The 24,646-nt window shown below is 45.1% G+C and overlaps 1 protein-coding gene across 1 annotated transcript; it reads left to right on the top strand.

The window, feature by feature from the left end:
• The first annotated feature begins 16,210 nt into the window (after positions 1–16,210).
• LOC124089379 (sperm motility kinase 2A-like) lies at positions 16,211–17,554 on the top strand. Its single transcript, XM_046439378.1, has one exon. The coding sequence runs from the start codon at positions 16,211–16,213 to the stop codon at positions 17,552–17,554; it is 1,344 nt and encodes a 447-aa protein (XP_046295334.1).
• Positions 17,555–24,646: the final 7,092 nt, after the last annotated feature.

Below are 24,646 nucleotides of genomic sequence, written 5' to 3'. Positions count from 1 at the left end.
GGGAGGGAAAGGGAGAGAGAAGGGAAATTGCATGGAAATGGAAGGAGACCCTCAGAGTTATACAAAAGTACATACAAGAGGAAGTGAGGGGAAAGGGAAAAATAATACAAGGGGGACAAATGAATGACAGTAGAGGGGGCAGAGAGAGAAGAGGGGAGGGGAGGGGAGGGGAGGGGGGATAGTAGAAGATAGGAAAGGCAGCAGAACACAACAGACACTAGTATGGCAATATGTAAATCAATGGATGTGTAACTGATGTGATTCTGCAATCTGTATATTGGGTAAAAATGGGAGCTCATAACCCACTTGAATCAAATTGTGAAATATGATATATCAAGAACTATGTAATGTTTTGAACAACCAACAATAAAAAATTTAAAAAATATAAAAAATAAAAAAAGACTTACAAGGAAAAATTAGCACCAATATTCCTCTAATTATTCCATGAAATAGAAAAGGAGGGAACACTTCCAAACTCATTCTATGAAGCTAGTATCACCCTGATACCAAAACTAGACAAAGACACACCAAGGAAAAAAACTTCATACAAATATCCCTAATGAACATAGTCACAAAAATATCAATAAAATTCTGGCTAATTGCATACAAAAACATATTTGAAGATAGTGCACCACAATCAAGTGGGATTCATTCCAGGGATGCAAGATTGGTTCAACAAAATGGAAATCAATAATCATAATTCATCACATCCATAAACTTAAAGACAAGACTCATATAATCATCTCAATAGATGCAAAAAGCATTTGACCGAATATAACACCCCTTCATGTTCAAAACACTAAAAAAACTAGGAATAGTATGAACGAATCTCAACAAAAGCTATTTATGCTAAGTCCAAGGCCAACACCCATGCTACATGGAGAAAAATTGAAATCATTCCCTCCAAAAACTGGAACAAGACAGGGATGCTCTCTTTCACCACTTCTATTCAACATAGTCCTTGAAACACTAGCCAGAGCAATTAGACAGGCCAAGGAAATTAAAGCGATACAAACATGAAAAGAACTCAAACAATCACTATTTGCACATGATTCTACATTTAGAAGATTTCAAAAATTCCACCAAAAACTTCTAGAACTAATTAATGAATTCAGCAAAGTAGCAGCATTTAAAATCAATACCCATCAGTCAGTGCATTTCTATACATCACTGATAAATCTGCTGTAAGAGAAATTAGGAAACCTACCCCCTTTTCAATGGACTCAAAGAAATAAAATAAAATACTTGGGAATCAATCTTAAAAAAAAAAAACACAAGTGAAAGACCTCTGCAATGAAAACTTTAGAACAACACTAAAGAAAGCAATGAAAGAAGACCTGAGAAGATGGAAATATCTACCATGATCTTTAAGGCTTAAAGAAGAATGAAATTATGGCATTTACTGGTAAATGGATATAGCTGGAATATGTCATGCTAAGTGAAATAAGTCAAACCCCAAAAAACAAAAGGCCTAATTATTTCTCTGATAAGCAGAGGCTCATCCATAATGGGGAGGGGCAGAGAAGAATGAAGGAATTTTGTATTGGGCAGAGGGAGGGAAGGAAGGGGAGGGAGTATCAGGAAGAAGGACAGTGGAATGAGATGGACATTATTACCCTATACAGATGTATGACTATACAACTGGTGTGACTATGTACCATGTACAGCCAGAGGAATGAGAAGTTGTGCATCGTTTGTGTAAAATGTGTTGAAATGCATTCTACTGCCATGTATAACTAATTAGAACAAATTAAAACATTTTAAAATCTCAGCTTTGCTATTTGCCAGCTGCATGACTCGGTGAAGGTCATTTACCACATTTGAGCCTACCTTTTTCATCTTTAAATGAGATAATTGTATTTCTCCCTTAGGGTAGCTGTGAGCATCAGTAAGATGACTTGTGTTAAGAGCTCAGTCTAGAGCCTGGCACCAAGAGTGTACCCACTAGGCAGGGTCACACGAAAAGTGACCTAACCCAGGTTTAGAGGCTCATGCCATAGAAATGTCAATGAGAAACATGAGTTTGGGGAAGGAACAACTTTATTCTGTGGCCAAAAAATGGAGAAGAGGGAGCTTGGCTCACAAATCATTTCTCCAGTCCAGAAGGTTGGAGGATATGATTCTTCATAGGATAGGAATAATGGGGCTAAGGAATAGCCTCATAGGAAGATGAGTATTCACATCTTTCTGGGGAAATGGGTGGAGATCTTCCAGAAACTCAGGCATGACCTGTGAAGATAGAGATGCCCAGCCTCTACTGACATTCCAGTCATCCATGGGACATTTTCAGGCTCTGCATGCAGGGAAGAGCTCTGAGCCTGAGTTTTCCTGGGATCATATCAAGGCCCAATGTATAGAGTATTTACCAAATGAATTGGTTTTGGAGTGTGAAGGTCTCCTTCTACTCTCTCATCACTCATTCACCAGTTTAGGCATTGATTTGTTTACCTGGCAATCACTGAGTTTCCATGTGCCAGGCAGGGCCACAGGTAGAAGAAGACCAGGAGGGCCTTGGGCACCAGGCTTCTGGCTTGGGTCTCCTCCCCTCTCGGGGTGGGGGAGCACAACCCTTGAGGATCCCAGGTCATGGGCATGCGGGTAGGTGCTAAGTTGTCCATGACATGGGTCTGGAGGTACCAGGAACCAGACAGGGATAGGAGGAATGTGCTGTCCATATGTAGAGAAGCCTGACATGGCCAACACACTTGGGTCAGAGTTTCTGTATTCGTGGGCTACCTTGCAAATCTTTCTCAAAGTGCCTATGCCACAGGAAGGGGTTGTGTCAATCTAGGATCGCTGCTCCTCATCCTGCCTAAATCTGCTGAGGGCCTGATGGAGACAGGGGACAGGGCTACTGAAGGTCCACTGTGTGGCTCTGGGAGGACAGGCAGGGCCATGGAAAGGCAGGTCTTGCCCCTGATGAGGAAACATGTCAACAGCTTTCCAGCCACAGTAGGCATGCGGGGGACATCAGGATGCTTGTGCACTGCAGGACATGCCATTGACCAGATCATCTCAGTGGTAGGGAGTGGAGACCCCCTACCTAGGCCTGAGGCCCTGGCAATCTGCTTCTGGCTCTAAGTTGCCAACAAGTAACTGTGTGACCCAGATAAGTCATTGATCCTGCCTGACCTTCCTTTCCTTATTTCTCCAGTTGAGATACTGTGCACTTGGACGAATCCCTGGGAAGCAGGCCCATATGAGAGAGTGGAAAGGGAAAAATGCACTGTAAACAGTCAAGGGCTCAGCCTTCCCCAGCAGGACATGGAACCAGAAGCCAGAAATGAGAAGACAACAGACTGGACGACACACAGAGTAGAAACTTCCCTGTGAAGAAAGAGCCCAGAAGAACATTAAGAGACTGATCTGGCAGGCTGGGGGACACAGTACCAATATTCACGATAATATGGTTCACAGATAAAGCTCCTCACAAATTAAGAAAAGAGAAATGGACAAAGGATATTTTAGGGGAAATACTAGTAGGCAATAAACATGAAAAAAAAAAAACTGTACATTTTAACACTAATCCAAGAAGTTTCACATTCAAAATACCAGTGAACTCACATCTGTTTCTAGCAGACTGGGAGAGTTTGCTGCTGCTTTTTGGCACTGGGGTGAACACAGGGCCTCACGCATGGGTGCAGGTCAAGTGCTCCAGCAGGGAGCCACCTCCCCAGGACTCAGAAACATTTCTGAAGACCAAAGCTTTTCGACATCAACAAGAACGTAGTGATGTTGGGTTTCCCACACGCCTTCTGGGAGTGTACATCCACAGGACTTTTTCAGATCACAGTGGAACAATATGTCTGTGTTTTTCAGGACCTACCCTTTGACCCCACCAAATCTCTTATAGGAATGGATCCTGCACTAAAGATTGCCAGTGTGCCCAAAGGCGCATAGACATTAGAGAAAAGCCAGAGGAACTCAAGTGTCCACAATTAGAGGAACCCTGAGGTAAATGCTGGTACCTACACTTGGGATACAAATGAGGCAATTTAACAAACAATGTAGGTCTCTGTGCACAAGCTGAGAAGGTTTCTAAGATGTGTTGTGAAGTGACAAAGCTCAAACCCCAATATAATAAATAGCTCATGGCTTTATTTTTTAAAACCTTGAAGGAAGGAGGTATGAATGGGTGTGCATGTGGACACAGGCAAATGTCAGGAGGGGTGTGCACATAACTTGTGGTTGCTGCTGGGAATGGGCTCTGGTTGAGAGCAGGGTTTGGGGGAGCTTCCAGGTTGGGGCACTACATCCCTCTTTATGGATGAATTTCATACAGTGAGCACTGCTGTTACAAAAAAATAAAAAATAAAAAATAGCCAACAGGGTGGGAAGGGAGAGCAGGTCCACCACCCTACCTGGGTCCAGGACTGCTCCTGGCCCACACGTGGGACTACTGGTGGCCTTTGCTGTTCATTTCTTTCCAGAAGCCCTTCTTCCTCTCCCCTGCCTCTTCTTGGACAATCCACCCTTCCCTGCACCTCATCAGTGCCCCACCTCACAGTTGGCTTCTGTTGCATAGCAAATGAACCACCCCCCAAACCACAGGGCACATCCCCATGAACATGTCTTCTTCCCTGTGTGGGACATGCAGCTATTCAGCTGAGGTGGGGGGATAAGGAGGGCTTACTCATGCATCCGTGGGACAACTAGAGCTGCTCTGGTGGGGCTGGGACACCTTAGCCACATCGGGCACCCACCCATGTCTTTCTCGTAGTGATGTTAGAAACATAAGAGGCCAAAGGTGTGGGGTAGGTGGGGTAAGAAGGAACAGAAAGACACAGGATGCCTCAGGAGGCCTGCACACACAACTGGCCCCTTCTCATTTGCATCTCTTTCTACTGACCAGAGACAGCCACAGAGCCAAGCCCAGGTTCTACAGGAAGAGATCCATTGCACCTTTTACTTTAGGGGAACTCCAAGTCACATGACCAAGAGCTTGACTGCTGGAAAGAGTGAACAATTGGGGCCCTTAAGGCGATTTCCTTCAGACACCATGAAGAGGGAAAAGAGGAGCCAGAGAAAGGGACGGGTTTGCCACCAGGTAACCAAAGCATCCATTGTACACTTTACTCATTCCCTTGTTTTATGCTACACCATCATAAAAAAAAAACACTTCTTTTTACAAATTCATTCCATTATTAATGAACATTTAGGTCTTTTCTACATTGGGGCTCCATTCACAAATGATCCCAAGTGTCTTAGTGCACATGGAATCACGTTTCTGTTGCGTGTGTTCCTGCCATGGAGTGGAATTGGTTTTGGATCAGGGAATATGAGTGTTTCCAATTTAGGTAAATAATGCTAAACTGTTTCCCCAAATCTTGTATATGGAGTTATACCCTCACCAGCAGTGTGACAATTCCCGTTGTTCCATGTTCTGGATAAGATTTCAGGAGAGAGTTTCTGTAGATGTTAGGCAGAAATAAATTGCATTTTAAAAAACCTGGTGAACCAATGATTTCATATCCTCTTACTGGAAAGACAAGCCCCCACCCCCTTCTATGATTTATCAAGATCATATATAGAGAGATCTGTTTCTAAGTTCTTTATTTTTTATCAACAGTTTACTCTTCTTCAAACCAATATAAATTACTTTAATCACATCATTTTCATAATGATTCTTGATATCTACTGAAGAAATACTTCCAATTTCATTTTTTAACAAATTGTCTTGGTTGTTCTTGGCTCTTTACATTTTTCCAATAAAGTCTTACACACTACAAAATTCACGCTTTCAAGTCTATAGTTCTATTTTTTTTTTTTTGTCCTGGGAATTGAACCAAGCGTTTCTTTACTTTAAATGGGACATATATCCAAGGCCTTTTTTTAAAATTTGAGACAAGTTCTCACTATGTTGTTTAAGGCCTCACTAAGTTCCTGACACTGGCCTTGAATTAGTGATCCTGCTGCTCAACCTCCCCAGTTTCTGGGATTACAGGTGTGCAACTCTGCACCTAGCTATCAGTTCTGCTACTTTTAAAGTAGTCATGTTATCACAATCAAGATACAGTTTCCTAACCAGAGCAGCTCCCCTGTTGGACTGGGGCTGTAGCTCAGTTGGGCTGGGGCTGTAGTTCAGTGGTAGAGAGCTTGCCCCGCATGCACAAGGTCCTGTGTTTAATGGACCAGCACCGCAAAGGAACAATTCCCTTGTGATATCTGCAGGCAACCCCTGCCTCTACCTCCAGCCCCTGGCATCCAATGGTCGGATTTCTTTCTCTTTTCTAGAATGACATATGAATGGAATCATGCACTATTGAAGCCTTTTGAATGTGGCTTATTTCTGTTATCATAAATTATTTTGATTTTCATCCATGTTATTTCCGTTAACATAAATTATTTGATTTTCATCCATGTTTGTTTATATCAGAAGTATTATCATTTTATTGCTGAGAGCGTTTTACAGTGTGGACATATCATGGTTTGTTAGGGGACATTTGGATTGCTTCCAGAGTGAGGTGATTACAAATAAAAAATTATGCTAATAAAACGATTGTTCAAAATGTTTATAGTTTTTTATTAGCAAATTTCTCTGAAACAAATTTAGTGAGAATCATCCCAGGGGAATGGGAGAAAGGACAGAGGAGCAGGGCAGAGGAAGGGTCCCAGGGAAGCAGTCTCTGATGTCTTCTGCAGGTGGGGGCAGAGGAGAGTCCTGATGTCCCGATGGATGCAGAAGGGTGCTTGGTGCTTGGTGCTTGGGCAGAAAAACCTGAGGTCGTTGACACATCTTGCTCCTGCAGTGGTTCGGAGTCCACACATCTAATGCCCATACAAGGTGTCAGGATCTACAGAGCACAGGGTCCTCTGGCTGTCCCCTGATTTTGCCTGGGTCATCTCTTTCCTTCACTGGACCTACACTTAATGAAGCTGCCACCTTTCTGCCCTCTTACATTGGAGCCAACTTATTGCTGACATGTGGTGTGCAACAGCACAGTTCTCGGACACAGGTAGCAATTCTCCTGTCTGTCGTGACCCCTTGCCCGCAAGGAAGACGCAACTCAGGAATCTTCTTTCAGCACTTTATTCAGGCCCTTGATATTTCTTCTTCTTCCTCTCCGATGCCCCTCCCAGCCTTAATAAAGCATCTCAAGCCCCAATGCGAAGCTGCCACGTGGAGCTTTCTCATAGGGTGGTGAAAAACCATGCGCCAACTCTCCCAAATAAGGAGTTGTTTGTCACAGACCACAGCGGAGCCAGCGCCATCTTGTAATGGCGACCATAGTCTGCAGAAACGGCAGAAGCGGCTCACCACACCTGTCAACCCATCTCAAGAGCCTTCTGAGGGCATTGAGTTGCCCAGAGTCAGGCTGAGGGCCTACATCAGGTGTGGAGGCCCCTGCTGGCTGCAAGTGGAGATGGAGAGCAGGCTCACTGGCACTCCTGATGTGCTTCTGCCCTGCCTGTCTGGCGCCATCAGGCAGCTGAGGCTCACAGGGCAAGGGGAAGGTGCTCAGGGCAGGCTCGCTGGGGCTCCTCTTTGGGAGCACTGGGGAATGGGAAAGATCCACAGGATGTGGGCGAGGCTTCACCCTGGGAGGCACAGGCTTCCTCTGGAACATGCAGCCTGCCCCCTGGCTTTTCTGGTGCTGGAGCAGGAGGTAGGTAGCCATGGCCGCATTGAACTTTCTCTTGGCCAGGGACACCCAGGTCTTGCGCAGATCATAACCCATATCAAACATGGTGGTCAGTATTTCAGGGTCTGGGCGTATGGGGATTGGTTCACTATAATCATGGGGTAAATCCTGCTTACCCTGTGTCAGCCATGGGTGCTGAAGGATCTGCTTGGCTGTGGGCCGCTTCTGGGGGTCCAGGGTCAGCATTTGGCGAATGAGCATTCGCGCTGCCAGGGAAACATAGGGAGGGTTGCGGTAGGTTGCCAGCATGATCTGACTCAGCATCTCCTTAGAGGTGTTGCCACCAAATGGGTACCTCCCTGTCAACATAAAATGCAGAATGACACCCAGGCTCTAGATGTCCACCGGGGGCCCCTCATATGCTTTCCTCAGGATAATCTCGGGGGCAAAGTGTGACAAAGTGCCCCAGAACTGGTGCAGCTTCTGCCCAGGCGTGAACCTGGCACTGAAGCCAAAGTCGATAAGTCTGGCGTGGCTTCTGGCATCCACCATGATGTTCTCTGGCTTCAGGTCTCGGTGCATGATGTCCTTGTGGTGGCAGTAGCTCACAGCACTCACTACCTGCAGGAAAAGTCTGTGGGCCTCTTCCTCCTGCATGCCACCCTGTGGCACGTGGTCCAGTAGCAGACCCCCACCTGCGTGTTCCATCACCATGTAGATATTTCTGTGGGTCTCAGCAACCTGCAATAACTGGATCACATTGGGATGCTCCAGGCTCCTCATCATCTCTGGTTCGGAGAGGACCAGGAAGTTCTGCCTTTTCTTCCGCAGGACTTTGATGGCCACCTCTACCCCAGTCAGGCGATGGCGGGCTAGTTTGATCTTGCCAAACCCGCCAAACCCAATGTCCCTCAGGACCTCATACTGGTCCCTCAGGACTGCCTTCTGGCAGGACCTGGGCCCCTGCAACACAACACTACTCTCACTGCTCTGGCTATGCATCCTAAGCAGGAACACCAACCAAGGATGCTAGCAAAAAAAATAAAAATAAAAACAGACCAAAACAACAAATCAAAATCAATAACAGAAACAAGACAAAACAACAAACCCAAATCAAAGAACCAATAGCCAAGGACCACCAGCAACAACTGCCAACCGCCAACCACCAAAAGTACTAACTATCATGGAGTCCGACAGGTTACCACCAAGAGCTTCCTGTACTTGTGGACAAAATCTCAGCCAAGGTTACTCTCTTATATACCTGCACTTTGAAACTTACTCACAATGGCTCCTTGTGACATTAGAGCAATTAATTGCTCTGCCATGCCTGGCCATAACTCCCAGGGGTCATCTCCCTTTGGGGCCTTCAGAATTTCTTCCATTTTCAGAATAGGAATAAAGAAGGACTACAGACAATTTTTGCTTTAGTGGGTCACAGAGACTGATGTGTACTTGCTTAGGAATTAATATTCTGTGGAACTTCAATGTAATTTTCACTTTCCATCTAAAAACCTGTAATAACTTTTGGTTATTTCCTTAAACACAGCACACAAAAATAGCATTTGTCCTGGTTCCTAAATTTTGGGTGTCTTCTCAAATTTTGCACATCTACCTCATTCTTGTCCCTTGTCCCTTGTCGCTGCACTGGCAGCAGTTTCAGGAAGTCTGGGAAGAGTTTGGGAAATGACAGATCTGGAGAGGTGGGCAGAGTGGACTGCCAGATGACAAGCCAGAAAATACAGACCATCTAGAAAGATGGGCCAGAAGCTTAACTAAGGTACCAGAAGCTAATGATGTGGTCAGAATGCTTTTTAAAATGTATACTCAAGGACATAGTGGGAGGAAAGCAGTAGTGAACATGGTGGACTTGGTGGAATTTTGGGCAGGGGGGACGGGTGTGGCATCAGCAAGAGAATCACCATACTTGGCCATCCACATAGGGAAGACATGTGTGGAGAACAGGACGTTTGAGAGGAATTACAAGGACTAACAGAATCTACTTACTATTTCGGTGAGGGGCATTGGAAGAGGGATAGGTGCAGCAAAGACCAGGGGAATCCAAAAACCACTGAATGGATCAATGGGTGAACCTGGAGGACCCTGTGCTAAGTGAAAGAAGCCTGACACAGGGATAGGATACTGTGTGATCTCACCAGTGGAATTTGAAAGACATGTACTTGTAGATGCAAGGAGTAGAATGGTCTATGGGCAACAAAGAGGTGATGGTTAAGGAGTTGTAACATTTCAACTATGCAAGTTGATTAAGTTCTGGAGTTCTACTATATGGTATCATGTCTAGAGCTGACAGTACTGTCAACTTAAAATTTCTAAGAGGGCAGAATGTATGTTAAATTTTCTTACTAACAAAGCCCCCGGCCCCAGTCATAATAATAAAGAGAATGGGAAGAACCTTGGGGAGGTCTATTTGTCATCTTGGTGCTGGTGATGAATTCATGGGTGTATACTTTCCCCAAACTCATTGAGATGCATACACAAAATATTCAAGGCTTTTTTATTTGTCAACCATTTCTTAATAAAATGATTTTAAATAAATGAATGTTTTTTCATAAAAATGACTTCGATTTATGGGCTAAGGCACTAGGAGACTGGCAGATAAAAAAGATTAGTAAGAGACTACCAATCACATTGAATTTGAAGGAAGTGGCTATGTGGAAGTGGTTTTCATACTCTAGGATCTGTTCCTGTCCAGGTTGAGGCTGGAGATGTGGCATTTTCACAAAGCTAGTGAAGGACACTGGAGGTGGGCAAGACCTCTGAGGGCCGAGGCAGAGCTGCTGAGGGGAATGCTCAGTTAGAAATGATTCCTTTTGAAGATGTCAATATCAGCTCCTCAGCCTTCAGGAGCAGATCTGTGCCTCATTAACACCACACTTGGCCTAAAAGTGTTCCTGATTGCTTCTTGAACTTGTACCTCATATGAAATCTTCCTTTTCTTTATGTTTCACCCAAAAGAATTTAGGAGGCTTCTAAAGCAACTTTTACTTAAGGAAATTCAGAATAATAGTGAAATTTCCAGAAGCTGAACAATAGATATTTTCTGACTCAATGTGCTCACTGAAATTGAAATGTAACAGGATCCTGTATGCAAATCATGTCGCCTGCAGTCCTGGTCCATAGGGTCTTGGATTCATCTTCCTTGACAAAGGTACACCTACTTCTCTACTTCTCTAACCTGCTCATTTCATCTTAATCATACTCATTAACAAGTTGGTAAGGCTCTTTATATGGTTTGGCGAAATGATGTTCCTCTTCAATTGTTGTAAAATAGCATCTTCAGGTCTCAGTGGGAGCACACGCAAACACATACTGTGAGAAACAAATTAAAGACTCTTAATGACTCTACCAATGCACTAAAAACCTTAGTTGAAGCATTTCAGAAGTATGCAAAAGAAAATAACTCAGGCATTTTCCCTGGTATATATTTTTTTGTGTTTTTCACTATGAACATGCGCTGCATTTTCAGTAGCTAGAAATAAATTGCTTTTAAAAATAATTAGAAAAACATACAGTGCTTAAAGATTAATCTAATATTAAATGGAATAGTAAGAGTATTAGGTGTAGAAAATAGCCTTGTGAGTTCTGCAGAGATGTGCATTTTCTATGTGTACGTATTCCGGGGTACATTTGAGAGAAGTCTGTTATTTCTGAAAGTATTTGGTATGGACACCATTAGAAAGACTTAAAGTTAAGGTTTTTACTGATTAAATATTTATTAGTAAAGCCTTGACAACAACCCAACCACCTCTTAAGCATTGAAATAAGTGACAAAAATGTCCCAGAGGAGAAGAAACAGGGAAATTATGAGACAACATTTCTAGTGACTCCCCTTAATGCATTTTTTAAGACCTCTGGAATATTAAATGAATACATCTGGCCTGCAATATTTTTTACACCTTTGTCTTTCAAAGCCTCTACTTAAAAAATCTTCCAGATTCATTGGCACAGAGCAAGTAATTTCCTGGTTTGGGGAAAACCAAGATAAAGAGTTGTCCAAAGATACAAAAGAGAAAAAAACAAAGAAATGAAACAAACAAAAAAGTCAGTAGTTCCAGGATAATCAACAAAGACACTCTCGGTAGGCATGGATTCTGTGCTCATCCCCCAACATTCATGCATCGGGTACATAACCCCTAGGCAACCATAGAGTGACTCCCATGGGGACTCAGAAAAACTAAGTCACCTGAGAGTGACTGACATTTCAGTAGAAAGATAAGATATGCACATAAACAGCTAAAATAACACAAGGGAGACTGTGACAGATATCCCAGGAGATCTTCAAAGAAGGTGCCATGAATAGGAAGTAATCATGTTTTACTGGGGAAGCCAGAGAAAGTGCCAAATCAAAATCAGTTGGAGTATCTGAATTTGGAGAGCGATGTGTCCTGAAACAGGCTGTTAGAACTGCAGGCAGGAAGGGACATCCAGGCAGGGGAAACAAGATATGCAGGAATCAAAGACAGGTTTGGGGAGATCTAAAGTTGATATGGTTATTGCAGCACTCTGAAAGGAAAATCAAACAATTTTTTGTCATTGTTTTTAATGGAGAGGGGCTTTCTATGGCTGTGAATGGCCCTGAAGCTTACATTTCCGTAGACTCCCAGGTGCTCCTTTTAAAAACTTTTTATTTTGGTGCTGGGGATTGAACTCGGGGATGCTTACCTTTCTAAGTTGCTGAGGCTGGCCTCAGAATTGAGATCCTCCTGCCTCAGCCTCCCAAGTGGCTGGGATTATAAGCATGCACCACCATGGCTAGCCCAAATCCTCATTCTTTAGGCCAGTTTACAGAGTCCAGCAGACTAAGTACAAGTTAGTGTCTTTCATTTACTGCCTATATGACTTGGGATAAGCTCTTCATTTTCCCACACATCCATTTCTTCAAATACCTACTGTAGAACTGGAAATGACCACCCTATCTTTCTAAGCGAATCACCCCCTACTCTCAGCCAATATGTCAAAGCTCACCTTGCACTACATGGGTTAATTATATGATTTGACTCAGAAAATAGCTGAATCCCATGGGGCATATAACACAAGCCAGGTCAATTTGGACCTACCTCCCAGGAATTTGCTGAAACTAACAGGAATTCTTTTTGTACAAGGGTACTAAGGTAATTAGAATGTAAGCCTAGAACAGGTGGTAGAGTTTGAATCCCACACAGGACTGCAGATTCTAAGACAGGGATTATCGCTTAATGGCACATCTGAGCTGTTCTAACATCAGTTTGAGAATGTCTCTGTTGTTTTCAGCCACTGGTGCCTGGATACACTATGATGTATGATGTGATGACAACACTAGGTCACAGAATTAGCAGCAAAACAGTCTTCAATTCAGTACCTGAACAAGGCCTCCTGGGCTGGACTCCACTGGAAACATAGAGTTGAGGTCCTTACTTTCATAGAACTCTTAGGTGTTACTAAACCACATGGAACTGCTGACTTCAACTCTGTCTGCACATAATTCTCCCTACCCTATCTTCAAATGTAGTGATTCTTCCACATACACTATAGTTACAGATGAGACAAATTGATCCATTTGCTGCTGAATAAGTGGAACTTACTGATATCATTGATCAAAATACAGATATGACAATCTTTCATATGTGATTTTAGGATTGTTTAGATCATCTTTTGGGCCTCATGTGAACAATTTCCATCTATAATGCTATTCTAATTCTCATTCAATGTTGGAACTTAAGTGAGTGATGCTATTTTTGCATATCTGCAAGTGCACCGTAATTTATTTATCTAGAGTAAATTATTTGCAGACCAGTGATTTAGCTCTGGTTCATAACACAAATAGCATGGTAATACCTGATTACTCCAATGCACAAATGTGCACTTTCACCAATACTGAGAACCATCAATGTGTAGACAACACAAAATTCTAGATCACACTCTGTCTGATCCCTGCTCTAAAAAAGGAGCTGAACACAGGGACTTGTGTTTCACTGAATCCCTATCAACTAGCAGATTACCCAGAGAGTTCAATAAATGTTTGTCAAATTGAACAGAGCTCCATCCCCTACAATAATAGCACACAGCTTCACTCTGCTTTACCAAGGTGAACTGTGTACTGACTCAAAGCTAAATCCCACCTGTTATTTCCTCTGTTTGGAAAATTCACCTGGAGCAAATCATCTTCCTCACCACTGGCAAAAAAAATACCTAAGTTCATAGGCTTGATGATAAATTTATATCCTCATAGGTCTCAAACTTAGCTGCACACTAGAATTATCTGGGGAGTTTTCTAAAATCCCAATGTTCAGATTACACACAGGGGCAATGGAGTCAGAACTTTGTGGTGCACCCAGATGTGTGGGTTTTGTTAAAGCTCCCCAGGTGGTTCTGATATGCAGATAAAGATCAAAAAGAACACGAGTAGAGCAACACTTGTCAAGGACACCATAGTTACTAAACTATTTCTGTAACCATATCAAATATTTTTGTCATCTATGTTGTGCTATTCCAGACTAACCTGAAAATACAATGGATTCATAATACCAGTAATAAAATAGTAGATATTTGATACACTCCCCATCAATGGAATTGGTAAAATCTCAGTGGCCTAAATTCAAGGGACTGGGGGGAATAGTACTTGTCTTTTAAGGATTTTTCCCTTCCCAATCTTCTTTCTCCAAGAACTGTCTGAGCTCCACCTGCTCATACAATGTGCGCCTGAAATCACAGCTGTTCTTCACATCCCTGCTTCCCCGATGTCTACAGCCTTCTTCTTACCAGGCTCAGAGGATTCTACATTTGAACATGCAACAATCACCTGGAGGGCTTGTGATGACAGATTTCTGGGCCCCAACTCCACCTCCTGAGCTTCCGATTCAGCAAGACTGGCTGGAGCTGGAGAATTTGCATTTCTGTCATTCTCCAGATATTGCAGATGCTGCTGGTCTGGAGATCACACTTGAAAAACTACTGCTGCAATTGATAGAGCCAATCAGACTTGGTGAATGATGTGCTCTTGCCTTGGCTTAGATATATGTTCAAAGAATAGTCTATAATTGGAGTCATTAAAACCATTTATGAAAAATATCTATTCATTTATTCAAAATCACTTATTGAGAAGTGGTTGACCAAAAAAAAAGCCTTGAATATTTTGTGTATGCATCTCAATGAATTTGGGGAAAGTATAAACCCATGAATTCATCACCAGCACCAAGATGACAAATAGACCTCCCCAAGGTTCTTCCCATTCTCTTTATTATTATGACTGGGGCCGGGGGCTTTGTTAGTAAGAAAATTTAACATACATTCTGCCCTCTTAGAAATTTTAAGTTGACAGTACTGTCAGCTCTAGACATGATACCACATAGTAGAACTCCAGAACTTAATCAACTTGCATAGTTGAAATGTTACAACTCCTTAACCATCACCTCTTTGTTGCCCATAGACCATTCTACTCCTTGCATCTACAAGTACATGTCTTTCAAATTCCACTGGTGAGATTATACAGTATCCTCTCCCTGTGTCAGGCTTCTTTCACTTAGCACAAGGTGCTCCAGGTTCACCCATTGATCCATTCAGTGGTTTTTGGATTCCCCTGGTCTTTGCTGCACCTATCCCTCTTCCAATGCCCCTCACCAAAATAGTAAGTAGATTCTGTTAGTCCTTGTAATTCCTCTCAAACGTCCTGTTCTCCACACATGTCTTCCCTATGTGGATGGCCAAGTGTGCTGATTCTCTTGCTGATGCCACACCCGTCCCCCCTGCCCAAAATTCCACCAAGTCCACCGTGTTCACTACTGCTTTCCTCCCACTATGTCCTTCAGTACACATTTTAAAAAGCATTCTGACCACATCATTAGCTTCTGGTACCTTAGTTAAGCTTCTGGCCCATCTTTCTAGATGGTCTGTATCTCCTGGCTTGTCATCTGGCAGTCCACTCTGCCCACCTCTCCAGATCTGTCATTTCCCAAACACTACCCAGACTTCCTGAAACTGCTGCCAGTGCAGCGACAAGGGACAAGGGACAAGGGACAAGGATGAGGTAGATGTGTAAAATGTGAGAAGACACCCAAAATTTAGGAACCAGGATAAATGCTATTTTTGTGTAATGTATTTAAGGTAATAACCAAAAGTTATTACAGGTTTTTAAATGGAAAGTGAAAATTACATTGAAGTTCCACAGAATATTAATTTCTAAGCAAGTACACATCAGTCTCCGTGAACCAATAAAGCAAAAAATGTCTGAAGTTCTTTATTCCTATTCTGAAAATGGAAGAAGTTCTGGAGGCCCCAAAGGGAGACACCCATAGGAATTATGGCCAGGCATGGCTGAGCGATTACTTGCTCTGATGTCAAAAGGAGCCATTGTGAGTAAGTTTCAAAGGTATATGAGAGAGTGGCCACAGCTGGGATTTTGTCCACAAGTACAGGAAGCTCTTGGTGGTAACCTGTCGGACTCCATGATAGTTAGTACTTTTGGTGGTTGGCGGTTGGCAGTTGTTGCTGGTGGTCCTTGGCTATTGGTTCTTTGATTTGGGTTTGTTGTTTTGTCTTGTTTCTGTTATTGATTTTGATTTGTTGTTTTGGTCTGTTTTTATTTTTATTTTTATTTTTTTTGCTAGCATCCTTGGTTGGTGTTCCTGCTTAGGATGCATAGCCAGAGCAGTGAGAGTAGTGTTGTGTTGCAGGGGCCCAGGTCCTGCCAGAAGGCAGTCCTGAGGGACCAGTATGAGGTCCTGAGGGACATTGGGTTTGGCGGGTTTGGCAAGATCAAACTAGCCCGCCATCGCCTGACTGGGGTAGAGGTGGCCATCAAAGTCCTGCGGAAGAAAAGGCAGAACTTCCTGGTCCTCTCCGAACCAGAGATGATGAGGAGCCTGGAGCATCCCAATGTAATCCAGTTATTGCAGGTTGCTGAGACCCACAGAAATATCTACATGGTGATGGAACACGCAGGTGGGGGTCTGCTACTGGACCACGTGCCACAGGGTGGCATGCAGGAGGAAGAGGCCCGCAGACTTTTCCAGCAGGTAGTGAGTGCCGTGAGCTACTGCCACGACAAGGGCATCATGCACCGAGACCTGAAGCCAGAGAACATCATGGTGGATGCCAGAAGCCACGCCAGACTTATCGACTTTGGCTTCAGTGCCAGGTTCACGCCTGGGCAGAGGCTGTGCCAGTTCTGGGGCACTCTCTCATACTTTGCCCCCGAAATTATCCTGAGGCAAGAGTATGAGGGCCCCCAAGTGGACATCTGGAGCCTGGGTGTCATTCTGCATTTTATGTTGACAGGGAGGTGCCCATTTGGTGGCAACACCTCTAAGGAGATGCTGAGTCAGATCACACTGGCAACCTACCACGACCCTCCCTGTGTTTCCCTGGCAGCGCAAATGCTCATCCGCCAAATGCTGACCCTGGACCCCCAGAAGCGGCCCACAGCCAAGCAGATCCTTCAGCACCCATGGCTGACACAGGGTAAGCAGGATTTACCCCATGATTATAGTAAGCCAATCCCCATACGCCCAGACCCTGAAATACTGACCACCATGTTTGATATGGGTTATGATCTGCGCAAGACCTGGGTGTCCCTGGCCAAGAGAAAGTTCAATGCGGCCATGGCTACCTACCTCCTGCTCCAGCACCAGAAAAGCCAGGAGGCAGGCTGCATGTTCCAGGGGAAGCCTGTGCCTCCCAGGGTGAAGCCTCGCCCACATCCTGTGGATCTTTCCCATTCCCCTGTGCTCCCAAAGAGGAGCCCCAGCGAGCCTGCCCTGAGCACCTTCCCCTTGCCCTGTGAGCCTCAGCTGCCTGAGGGCGCCAGACAGGCAGGGCAGAAGCACATCAGGAGTGCCAGTGAGCCTGCTCTCCATCTCCATTTGCAGCCAGCAGGGGCCTCCATACCTGATGTAGGCCCTCAGCTGGACTCTGGGCAACCCCAGGCCCACAGAAGGCTCTTGAGGTGGGTTGACAGGAGGATTGCTACCTGTGTCTGAGAACTGTGCTGTTGCACACCAGGGGTCAGCAATAAGTTGGCTCCAATGTAAGAGGGCAGAAAGGTGGCAGGTTCATTAAGTGTGGCTCCAGTGAAGGGAAGAGATGACCCAGGCAAAATCAGGGGACAGCCAGAGGACCCTGTGCTCTGTAGATCCTGACACCTTGTGTGGGTATCAGATGTGTGGACTCCAAACCACTGAAGGAGCAAGATGTGCCAAGACCTCAGGTTTCTCTGCCCAAGGACCAAGCACCCTTCTGCATCCATCTGGACATCAGGACTCTCCTCTGCCCCCACCTGCAGAAGACATCAGAGACTGCTTCCCTGGGACCCTTCCTCTGCCCTGCTCTTCTGTCCTTTCTCCCATTCCCCAGGGATGATTCTCACTAAATTTGTTTCAGACCAATTTGGTATAAAACCATTGTTCAAAATGTTTGTAGTTGCTTTATTTGTAATCACCTCACTCTGGAAACAATCCTAATGTCCCCTATCAAACCGTGATATGTCCATACTATAAAGTGCTCTCAGCAATAAAATGAGAAGACTTCTGATATAAACAAACATGGATGAAAAGCAAATAATTTATGATAACGGAAAGAAGCCACATTCAAAAGGCTTCAATGGTGCATGATTCCATCCATATGGCATTCTGGAAAAGGGAAAGAAAACCAACCATTGGATGCCAGGGACTGGAGGTAGAATTTAGGCGTTGACTGCAGATATCACCAGGGAACTGTACCTTTGCAGTGCTGGTCCATTGAACACAGGACCTTGTGCATGCGGAACAAGCTCTCTACCACTGAACTGCAGCTCCAGCCCAACAGGGGAGCTGCTTTGATTAGGAAACTGTATCTTGATTGTGATAACTTAACATGACTATATACTTTAAAAGTAGCAGAACCGATAGCTAGGTGCAGAGTTGCACACCTGTAATCCCAGAAACTGGGGAGGTTGAGCAGCAGGATCACTAATTCAAGGCCAGTGTCAGGAACTTAGTGAGGCCTTAAACAACATAGTGAGAACTTGTCTCAAATTTTTAAAAAAGGCCTTGGATGTATGTCCCTTTAAAAGTAAAGCAACCTTTGTTTCAATTCCCAGGACAAATAAAAATAAGTACCAGAACTATAGACTGGAAAGGGTGAATTTTGTAGTATTTAAGACTTTATTGGAAAAATGTAAAGAGCCAAGAATAACCAAGACAATTTGTTAAAAAATGAAATAAATTAGAAGTATTTCTTCAGAAGATATCAAGAATCATTATGAAAAATGATGTGATTAAAATAATCTATATTGGTTTGCAGAAGAGTATACTGTTGATAAAAAATAAAGAACTTAGAAACAGATCTCTTTATATAGGATCCTGATAAATCATAGAAGGGGGTGGGGACATGTCTGTCTTTTCAGTAAGAGGATATGAAATCATTGGTTCACCAGGTTATTTTTTTAAATGCAATTTATTTCTGCCTAACATCTACAGAAACTCTCTCCTGAAATCTTACCCAGAACATGGAACAACGGGAAGTGTCACACTGCTGGTGAGGGTATAACTCCATATACAAGATTTGGGGAAACAGTTTAGCATTATTTACCTAAATTGGAAACACTCATATTCCCTGATCCAAAACCAATTCCACTCCATGGCAGGAACACACGCAACAGAAACGTGATTCCATGTGCACTAAGACACCTGGGAGTATTTGTGAATGGAGCCCCAATGTAGAAAAGACCTAAATGTTCATTAATAATGGAATGAATTTGTAAAAAGAAGTGTTTTTTTTTTTTTTATGATGGTGTAGCATAAAACAAGGGAATGAGTAAAGTGTACAATGGATGCTTTGGTTACCTGGTGGCAAACCCGTCCCTTTCTCTGGCTCCTCTTTTCCCTCTTCATGGTGTCTGAAGGAAATCGCCTTAAGGGCCCCAATTGTTCACTCTTTCCAGCAGTCAAGCTCTTGGTCATGTGACTTGGAGTTCCCCTAAAGTAAAAGGTGCAATGGATCTCTTCCTGTAGAACCTGGGCTTGGCTCTGTGGCTGTCTCTGGTCAGTAGAAAGAGATGCAAATGAGAAGGGGCCAGTTGTGTGTGCAGGCCTCCTGAGGCATCCTGTGTCTTTCCGTTCCTTCTTACCCCACCTACCCCACCCCTTTGGCCTCTTATGTTTCTAACATCACTACGAGAAAGACATGGGTGGGTGCCCGATGTGGCTAAGGTGTCCCAGCCCCACCAGAGCAGCTCTAGTTGTCCCACGGATGCATGAGTAAGCCCTCCTTATCCCCCCACCTCAGCTGAATAGCTGCATGTCCCACACAGGGAAGAAGACATGTTCATGGGGATGTGCCCTGTGGTTTGGGGGGTGGTTCATTTGCTATGCAACAGAAGCCAACTGTGAGGTGGGGCACTGATGAGGTGCAGGGAAGGGTGGATTGTCCAAGAAGAGGCAGGGGAGAGGAAGAAGGGCTTCTGGAAAGAAATGAACAGCAAAGGCCACCAGTAGTCCCACGTGTGGGCCAGGAGCAGTCCTGGACCCAGGTAGGGTGGTGGACCTGCTCTCCCTTCCCACCCTGTTGGCTATTTTTTATTTTTTATTTTTTTGTAACAGCAGTGCTCACTGTATGAAATTCATCCATAAAGAGGGATGTAGTGCCCCAACCTGGAAGCTCCCCCAAACCCTGCTCTCAACCAGAGCCCATTCCCAGCAGCAACCACAAGTTATGTGCACACCCCTCCTGACATTTGCCTGTGTCCACATGCACACCCATTCATACCTCCTTCCTTCAAGGTTTTAAAAAATAAAGCCATGAGCTATTTATTATATTGGGGTTTGAGCTTTGTCACTTCACAACACATCTTAGAAACCTTCTCAGCTTGTGCACAGAGACCTACATTGTTTGTTAAATTGCCTCATTTGTATCCCATGTGTAGGTACCAGCATTTACCTCAGGGTTCCTCTAATTGTGGACACTTGAGTTCCTCTGGCTTTTCTCTAATGTCTATGCGCCTTTGGACACACTGGCAATCATTAGTGCAGGATCCATTCCTGTAAGAGATTTGGTGGGGTCAAAGGGTAGGTCCTGAAAAACACAGACATATTGTTCCACTGTGATCTGAAAACGTCCTGTGGATGTACACTCCCAGAAGGTGTGTGGGAAACCCAACATCACTACGTTCTTGTTGATGTCGAAAAGCTTTGGTCTTCAGAAATGTTTCTGAGTCCTGGGGAGGTGGCTCCCTGCTGGAGCACTTGACCTGCACCCATGCGTGAGGCCCTGTGTTCACCCCAGTGCCAAAAAGCAGCAGCAAACTCTCCCAGTCTGCTAGAAACAGATGTGAGTTCACTGGTATTTTGAATGTGAAACTTCTTGGAATAGTGATAAAATGTACAATTTTTTTTTCATGTTTATTGCCTACTAGTATTTCCCCTAAAATATCCTTTGTCCATTTCTCTTTTCTTAATTTGTGAGGAGCTTTATCTGTGAACCATATTATCGTGAATATTGGCACTGTGTCCCCCAGCCTGCCAGATCAGTCTCTTTTAATGTTCTTCTGGGCTCTTTCTTCACAGGGAAGTTTCTACTCTGTGTGTCGTCCAGTCTGTTGTCTTCTCATTTCTGGCTTCTGGTTCCATGTCCTGCTGGGGAAGGCTGAGCCCTTGACTGTTTACAGTGTATTTTCCCTTTCCACTCTCTCATATGGGCCTGGGTCCCAGGGATTCGTCCAAGTGCACAGTATCTCCACTGGAGAAATAAGAAAAGGAAGGTCAGGCAGGATCAGTGACTTATCTGGGTCCCCCAGCTACTTGTGGGAGACTAAGAGCCAGGAGCTGATTGCCAAGCCTCAGGCCCAGGTAGGGGGTCTCCACTCCCTACCACTGAGATGATCTGGTCAATGGCAGGTCCTGTACTGTGCAGGTTTCCTGACATCCCCTGCATGCCTACTGTTGATAGAAAGCTGTTGACACCTTTTCTCATCAGAGATAAGACCTGCCTTTCCATGGCCCTGCCTGTCCTCCCAAAGCCACACAGTGGACCTTCAGTAGCCCTGTTCCCTGTCCCCATCAGGCCTGCAGCAGATGGAGGCACCCCCTGTGCTCCATTCTTCAGGCCACACACTCAGGTCCCTTACCCATTCTCCTGCGACAGGGTCCCAGGCACATCTGGTCACTCTCACTTTCATTAGACCTCCAACCATATGCAGGCTCATCCAGGCAACAGAACTTCTTGTAGTCTGGCACAATGTGTGTGAGTCCCTACGTTTTGGGTGACACAGAGTGGTGAGTCTGCGAGGGCTTCCAGAGCAGTGGTTTTGGAGTTGGTCTTGAAGAAACGGCAGTGTAGAGAGGGCGAATAATCAGGGTTCCCTGTGGCAAGTGCCAAGGAATGGGCTGGAGGTGGAGTAGGAAGGGGACAAGGTCGGTGCAAAGGTCCCTGACTGAGCTGGATGCTCAGACTCCGTGTTGTAGGTCACAGATTCTTAGTGACTTGTGAACCTAGAGGGTTGTGTCTCCAAGAACAATCCTGGGATGACAACTGCAAATTTGTAGGAGTGCCTGTAAAAGGCAGATCCTGGAGCCTGCAGGCCTGCTGACTGAGGGAGTGGGCAGCCTCACAGTGACAAGCTTCCTGGGGAATTCTTAGCTCACTCATGACTGAGGTCACTGCTCGTGAAAGCCCTGGGTGGCATTAAGAAAGCACCACCCCCAGAGACTAGATGGGACCCAAGAGAGAGGCCTGGTACCCAGCATCATGGCAGCTGGGCAGCTTTCTGGCAGGGCCTTCACAGTCTTCTTTACACCTTTTACCCATGGTCCTGCCTGGCACATGGAAGTTCAGTGATTGCCAGGTGCATGAATCAATGCCTAAACTGGTGAAAGAGTGAAAAGAGTGTACAGCCTGAGTCTGGTCTTAGGCTTGGCTGCCCAGCGGTGATGCAGTTCTCCCCAGGTCCTTGACCCCAGATGGCAGAGTCTTCAATCTGGTGGAGTGTATTTGGGTGAAGGATGGAGGTGGCTGGCAAGGGGAGTGAAGGCCACCTCTGCAGGACCCCTATCTTCTCTGAGGTCAGTGGGTGCTGCGCATGCCGTCATTTCTGTCTATCCAGTTAACTCCTGTGCCTCCTTAAGGCTTTCCCTCCAGGAATCCTCCCTGTCCATACCAGCTGGGCAGACTCCTCCCCAGGCCTCCCACAATCACATCTTTTCCAGCCCTTTGACTGTGCGGAGGCTCCGAAGGCTTATCCGCCCTCACTCTGGGTCAGGGAGTGTGCCATGTGCTCTTTGGAGTCTTCTCATCTGTTAAGAGTCTGTAAACAATTCAAGATGGCGCCTGGCAAAATGCCAGAGGGAGTGGTCTGTGAAGTATTGCCAGTGAGCCATTAAGTGTGGAGATTCCTTATTGGTTGACTGCTGTATTGAGTTTATGTTAATTAAGATAAGCTGTGTGGAATATATATACATACCCCTCCTGTCCTACAATAAACGGCTCCCACTCCTGCTGTATCAATGTACACAAGTTGCTCGCCCCCCAGCCCCCTGGTTATTTTGCTGCAGCCGGACTGCGGCAGACTGCAGCACTCATCGAATCCTCAAGTCTACAGGTGGGTGCTGTTATTATTACTGTTTTATTGAGGAGGCAACTGAGTTTCTGAGAAGTTCAGTCATTTTCCCAAGATTACTCAGCCAGTGAGGGTCAGTTTGCCTCCCTTGATTGTTGTGTACTTGACCATCCTGGCCCACCCAATTTAGAAGTATAAGGAATGGATGAGTCAATGAATGAATGCTATATCCCAATGTCCTTGAGCAGGAAGGTGCTCTGCCCTTCTGGGAAAAGGGCATTTGCACATCTAACATTTTCTGAGTGTTGTTTATACACCAGGCTCCATGCCTTAGCATGTTGATGATATTTAATCCTTAACCTGGGGGGCTGGCTCTACTAATTATGTCCATTTGCTGATGAGAAATTTGAGGCTCAAAGAGGATACTGGGTCACTTTTCACAAAACCTAGGGCCAGTGGATGGCAGAGCTGAGATTGGGAACAGGCAGCCTGACTGCAAAACCTGTGGTAATCACCCTCTGCCATATGGGGAGACCAGGGGTTTTCCCAATAGTGAGTATGCTGACTGCCAGTGGACATGGGGTGGACAGCTGTGGGACTCAGTGCGCTGAGCCCTGGCTGAGGGAGCCACCGTGCTGCTGCCAATAGGATAAGGATAAGGCATCCCAGATTGACACTACTCCTTCATGTGGCAGAGGAGCTTTGAGAAGGATTTGCACCACAGCCCAAGGAAATCCTTCCTGAAGCAATTGTGTGGACCATGTCAGGCTTTTGCACACATGGACAGCACAGTCCTCACCTCCCTGTCTGGCTCCTGGTTCCTAGAACCTCCAACCAATACCATGGACAATGTAGCATCTACCAGCATGCCCATGACCTGGGACTCTCCTGAGTTGGGTTCCTCCCCCCACTCCCAGATACTGGAGGGGACCCAAGACAGAGGCCTGGTACCCAGCATCATGGCAGCTGGGCAGCTTTCTGGCAGGGCCTTCACAGTCTCTTTACACCTTTTACCCATGGTCATGCCTGGCACATGGAAGCTCAGTGATTGCCAGGTGCATGAATCAATGCCTAAACTGGTGAATGAGTGAAGAGAGAGTAGAAGGAGACCTCCACACTCCAAAACCAATTCATTTAGTAAATACTCCATATATCAGGCCTTATTCCAATCCCAGGAAAGCCCAGGCTCAGAGCTCTTTCCTGCGCACAGGGCCTGCAGATGTTCAATGGATGACTGGAGTGGCAGGAGTGGCTGGGCATCTCTGTCTTGCCTGAGTTTCTGGAAGATCTCCACCCATTCCCCAGAAAGACATGAATACTCCCCTTCCTATGAGGCTATCCTGCTGCCCATTATTCCTATCCTGTGCAGAATCATATCCTCCATCCCTCTGCACTGGAGAAGTGATTTGGGAGCAAAGCTCCCTCTTCTCCATTCTTTGGCAACAGAATAAAGTCATTCCTTCCCCTAACTCATGTCTCTCATTGACTTTACCATGGTATGAGCTTCTAAACCTGGATTGGGTAACAATCTGAGTGACTCTGC

This window comes from Marmota monax, unplaced genomic scaffold (assembly GCF_021218885.2).
Source record: "Marmota monax isolate L192 unplaced genomic scaffold, Marmota_monax_Labrador192_F-V1.1 WCK01_AAM20220418_F8-fsc00005, whole genome shotgun sequence".
NCBI lineage: Eukaryota > Metazoa > Chordata > Mammalia > Rodentia > Sciuridae > Marmota > Marmota monax.
Note: the sequence above shows the minus strand (reverse complement) of the source record. Positions and strands in the feature narration are given on the sequence as shown.

Coding starts and splice junctions, on each gene's coding strand:
- LOC124089379 (XM_046439378.1), top strand. CDS start 16,211: ATGCATAGCCAGAGCAGTGAGAGTAGTGTTGTGTTGCAGGGGCCCAGG.